The sequence below is a fragment of the Micropterus dolomieu genome, linkage group LG13, assembly GCF_021292245.1.
Source record: "Micropterus dolomieu isolate WLL.071019.BEF.003 ecotype Adirondacks linkage group LG13, ASM2129224v1, whole genome shotgun sequence".
Lineage (NCBI taxonomy): Eukaryota > Metazoa > Chordata > Actinopteri > Centrarchiformes > Centrarchidae > Micropterus > Micropterus dolomieu.
Window position 1 is genome coordinate 1,956,630 of NC_060162.1, and position 5,168 is coordinate 1,961,797.

General features: G+C 41.1%; 1 protein-coding gene across 3 annotated transcripts in view; it reads right to left on the reverse strand.

The window, feature by feature from the left end:
• The window catches only part of tacr1b (tachykinin receptor 1b), a 16,367-nt gene extending 11,657 nt beyond the window's left edge, over window positions 1-4,710 (reverse strand). For 2 of the 3 annotated variants that reach the window (XM_046066983.1, XM_046066984.1), the window contains exons 1-2: window positions 4,337-4,710; window positions 2,326-2,501 (exon numbers count right to left, since the gene is read on the reverse strand). In XM_046066983.1, the coding sequence (XP_045922939.1) occupies window positions 2,326-2,501; window positions 4,337-4,561 (401 nt within the window). In that variant the 5' untranslated portion in view covers window positions 4,562-4,710. Of the gene's footprint in view, window positions 1-2,325; window positions 2,502-3,076; window positions 3,116-4,336 lie in introns of all 3 variants that reach the window. The other variant, XM_046066985.1, reaches the window with a different exon arrangement.
• Window positions 4,711-5,168: the final 458 nt, after the last annotated feature.

A 5,168-nucleotide genomic window follows, 5' to 3' on the forward strand; every position in this document is an offset into this window, starting at 1 on the left:
AGGAACGTAAGTTTGTATCATGGAGTTTAGGTAGATGGTGCAGACCCAGTAGTCACTCTGTATGCAGCATTAGTGACTTGAATTTGATTCTGGAGGCCACGGGGAGCCAGTGGAGGTCACTGAGTAATGAAGTGACATGAGTTCTTTTGGGCTGATCAAAAACCAGACGCGCTGCTGCATTCTGAACCATTTGTAAGGGTTTCACCGCACAAGCTGGAAGACCTGCTAGGAGGGCATTGCAATAGTCAAGGCTGGGTGGCGTACTGAGTGAGGTAGGGCCTGATTTTTCTGATGTTGTATAGAGCAAAGCGGCACGAGCGAGAAACAGCAGCAACATCACTGGTCATCAATCATGACACCCAAGTTTCTTCAAGAGACTTCATGCAGATATGTGCGAGAGACTGTGATCCGCGCTGTCCGCTGAGTGGTACAGAAACAAAACTAAATGTTTACTGGGAATTACTCAAGTGCGTTTAAAGTTTCTGCAAGTGTCCGTGGCTTATTTGAATTAATGGAAGCAAATGGCTGCCTGGAAGATAGAAAATCAATGTGAAGACTTAAAGTTTTCTTTCGGTCAGTTGTTAATGGTCTAAAACATGCAAGAGCACAAGCGAAGTTTAAAATGATCGGAAACACACATGTCCACGTTTACAACTTCAGAAAAACACTCAGTCTTACATATTATTGCATAGTGTTCGGATAGGTCGTCTGTGCAAGCAGCTTATTACGACCCATTATTTATTTTTTTCGGTGGCCGTAATAATTATGACGGGAGCAAAGGAGGAAGTCAGGTGATGTAGTACAAAGAGCGGGGGAGTCTTTATTAGCAGGTGGTTGGATGGGTTAAACAAACCCAGGAGGTCGAGGTTCATGTCCCTTGTGAAACCAATTCATGCTTCACTTATTTAAGGTTTTAAGTTAAATAAGGTTACGTCGTTGACTTAGCTGCGTCACGTGAAATATGTAACGTACTTAAGGTGGCGTACGCCTGACGCCTGTTCTTTCCAACGATCATAAATGTCATTTTGGGAGTCATTGACAACTGACCGATTCTGTTGTGTAGGTATGAAGATGTGTTGGGATTATATTGGCTTTGTGTAACCATCTAATTAAGTGTTATGTTTGTCTAAATGCATGTAAGAGTGTATATGTATGTTTTTGTTTTTCTAATGTACAGTAGCAGAGAAATACTGGAGATGATCTCTCCTATTTCCTTCCCTCTTCAGCGTACGTATGTCTTATATACAGTCATAGCAAAGTAAACCATATTGTTGTGCCTCTCATTTTGTCTAGTCGCAATCCACCTTTGAAATATGGGGATCAGAAACGTCCTTTCACAGCCCTGTTGGAAAAAACAAAATAGTGGTCCTCACTAGAGGGAATACCAGATTCACCTTAAAGGATTAGTTCAGTATTTTTAAACCTGGGCCCTATTTTCACTTCTGTTGGTGCTGAAATGCTAATATGTACCGAAAGTCTTGAATAGTAGTGTTGTAGTCAAGACCAAGACCACAGTTAATCGAGACCGAGACAAGACAAAGACTTTTAGGGGCTGAGACCAAGTCGAGACCCAGACCAGTTCCACAAATTACATGACCCACAATACAATGTGGAACGAGATCATAGGCACTTCTCAAATTGATCTGAAAGATCCACATTCCCATTAAAACACCCACATACGAACACTAAGAGCTGAAATCAACGTAAGCATTGCCATCGCCGGGAGGGGTGACAGTCATTAACGGTAACTGGTTGAATTAAAAGCAATAAATTTTACATCCAATCAAAGTTAGGATGTTAACAAATAAATCAGACAGTGCAAAAGCAAGTTATTGATATTCCCAAAGTTATGATGACTGACTGGTCTTGAAATAAAATCCCAAGTCTTCTATGTTCGAGACCGAGACAAGACCAAGACCATCAAAAAGTGGTCTTAGACCGGTCTCGAGTACTACAACACTAGCGTCCAGCAGCTGAACAGGCTGTAACGTATTCCTTCGGGGAAATTGACAGTCTCAGTCTGTTACACCAGGTGTCTGACAACATCATGGAAAGGATCCCTACAAGGGACTCCTGGTGGACCCCTTTGTTTTTAACAGGAAACTGAAACCTCACCCAAGGACAGTTCTCACTCAGAAATCTCGTGAGAGGCGAGTTGTTGCAAGAAGACGGCGGTGGAAACGAGAGAGGGGTGTTTGCCGTGTAGCTAGAGGAACACAACAAACTCCTCTCTTCAACTCTGACTCATTTTTCCACCGTCGTCTTCCTTCTATGGCTCCTATATCTACACATTAATATAAAGACATACAGACCCATAGCACTCACCTGTCCAGAGCGATGGCCGTCATGGAGTAAATGCTGGCAAATATGGCTGCGATGGGAAAGAAGTTGTGGAAGCGGCAGTAAACCACACCAAAGTACCACTCGTTGTGAACAGCGTAGGCAAAGTTGATCACCGTGTTGAATGCTGACATGGCGGCCTCGGCAAAGGCCAGGTTCACCTGCAGAAGAGTGACAGAAAGAACCACAGTACACACCAGCAAACAGTTTGACAGCTTTGAAACCTACAACTGCTACAAAATAACCCCGGAGACAAACCCGTCTCTCTGCATCAGCTGGTGGGAGAGAAAGCAAAGATGTAGTCAGACGTGATCGTCTGCATCCAAACAATAATATACTAACCAATCAGTCATTTATATCCACATGTAGCACATTCAACCCTGGCAAGAGTTTCTGCAGGGTTTTATCAAGTCTTTTAAAGACAACATAAAAGGTCATTTAAAACCTGTTTCACACACCAACCTGGACTCAGTATGAAAGGAGACCAATATGGCCTTGAATTACATATATTACACGTTTTCAGTACTTTCCTGCAATCATAGATCTGCTCTCTTTGTCTCATCTACTGTCAGTTACTGTGTTGTGTTGTATGGTGTCTTGTCTTGTAAGTCGGTCATTGTGATCTTGATTTTAGGAAACAGTGTGAGAAACAGCATTTTGTTCATTTGGTATGTGGATGAATGACAATAAACCAACTTGAAACTTATTTAACAACAATTCCTAATGATGTAATTACTTGAATTCATGCGAAGTGGCCTGGATAAGCGGCAGAAACCTGATGGATGTATTGACAAAATAAAAACGATCAATTAATTTAATTTTTTGCTAAAATCTATAGCTGCAGTGGTGACAGTGTTTGCTGCAGGTCTGATGGTGCCGACTGAAACTCAGCCGCCTGCAGCACAATCAACTCTCACAACCATCCTACTTTTAGTTTATTGTTGTTTTTTATATCTCCCGGCAGCCTGCAACCCCAAACAAAAACATTTTAAAACCAACATCTGTGGTCAACTTTGCCTCAGAGACTAAATTCAGGGCAAACATCTACCCTTTCTCTCTCTGGAGAAGAGACAGGTGATTGTCTTGATCAACAGGAAACTGTATAGATATATATTCTAAATGCCAGTCTCTGTATTTATGAGCCAGTTCTGTACAAAGTTTAATAAAGTGCAGGAATTTATTGTATTTGCATCCTTTCTTGCTAAAGGACTGCACAATTGAGTGATATTACCGTTTACAAATACTGTTTGAAATATGCACATTTGTGGCAAATTTTAAATGAATCCATCGATTTGTGACTTTGAAATAGAGCCAAAAGGATCAGTCTATAAAATCAATTAGTCAATCGAAAGAAAAAATAATCTGCAACTGTTTTGATTGATTATTATTGTTCATTTTTCAAGAAACAAATAGCAGTTTCCAACTTCTCAGCTGTGATAATGATGCTTTTCTTTGTCCTATGTGACAGTAAACTGAATGGAAAATGAGCTTGTGGGAATTTGTTTTCTTACATTTTAACCAAATGATTTGATAATTAGTTTATTTAACACAGAGAGCAATGAGCTGAAACCATATTTTTTGGTGATGCTTTAGTTCTTGAATGATCATACAGTCTACATACATTTCAGTGATTTCATGTGCATTAATTAAATGAATTAGCACAGGCACGTTGAAGTCAGTCAATTCCATGTCTTTAATCGGTGTTCAATAAATAGGAAATGTATTTAGATTATAGATCGGTGCTTTTAGTTTAATCTTCTCTGGAGCAGGAGCATCTTCATTTCACAAAAGTGCATTTATGTTTAAACATGAGTAAATAAATTCATGATGTTTGCAGGTAATAAAATAAAATTAAGCAAATGGTTAAATTTCACTCCATTTTACTGGGGACACAAATCCTCCAGAAAGAGTTCAAAATGTTCTCAAACACCCTCTAACCTCCAGGCAGAACCTGAATTGGCCCTCGCTCCTCACTCAGCAAACACACAGTACGTACCAGAAAGTAATTAGTGACGGTCCTCATGCGTTTGTGCGCCAGAATAATCCAGATGACCACCACGTTACCGACCACAGACACCGCAACGATGCTGCAATAAGCGACAGCCCAGAGTGTGATCTGCCACACTGGCTGGATGAACTGGTTGAAGCCGTCGCTGCCGTTAACGGAGACGTTTGTCCCGTTCGTGGCGTAAAACTCGGTGGCGTTGTAGAGGGGGTCCATCTTTCTGGCATCCGCTTGTTTGGAGAGTTGGATGTTGGAAATAGATGAGTGTCCTCCCGCTGCTGGAAGGGAGCAGCGCGTGTGAAAGAGTGAAAAGCGCAAATTCCCTGCAGTTTGTGGTGGAGCTGTCTTTACGCACCGTGAAGACGCGCGCTCCGCACCGAAACGCACGACGCAGCTCACCAGCCATTGACGCCACCCCCTCCACTATTCACTCCCCCCTGCTCTATAAACACAGATCAGTCTTGCTCTTGTCTGGACGGTAACAGTTGTTGGAAATATCTCTGTATGACCCTGAAATGCAACACAATTTATCAGGACCAATACAGGAGGCAGGATTAGCGCTCTGGATCAATCTGATTATATTGGTTTATAAAGTGATGAGTTTTAATGTCCAAAACAGGTAACGGTATCTCAACAATACTATAAATACTGCTACTGCTACAACCTGGTTTATAATGTTGCTGTAAGCAGTGTGTGTTTATCAATGTATTCGTCCATAGTTAATAACCATGTTGGCTATAACCAAAAGATAATGAATGACAACATGTAACCTGTTAGTTTGAAATTTATTTATTGATAATGTATTATTTATTTAAAATACTTA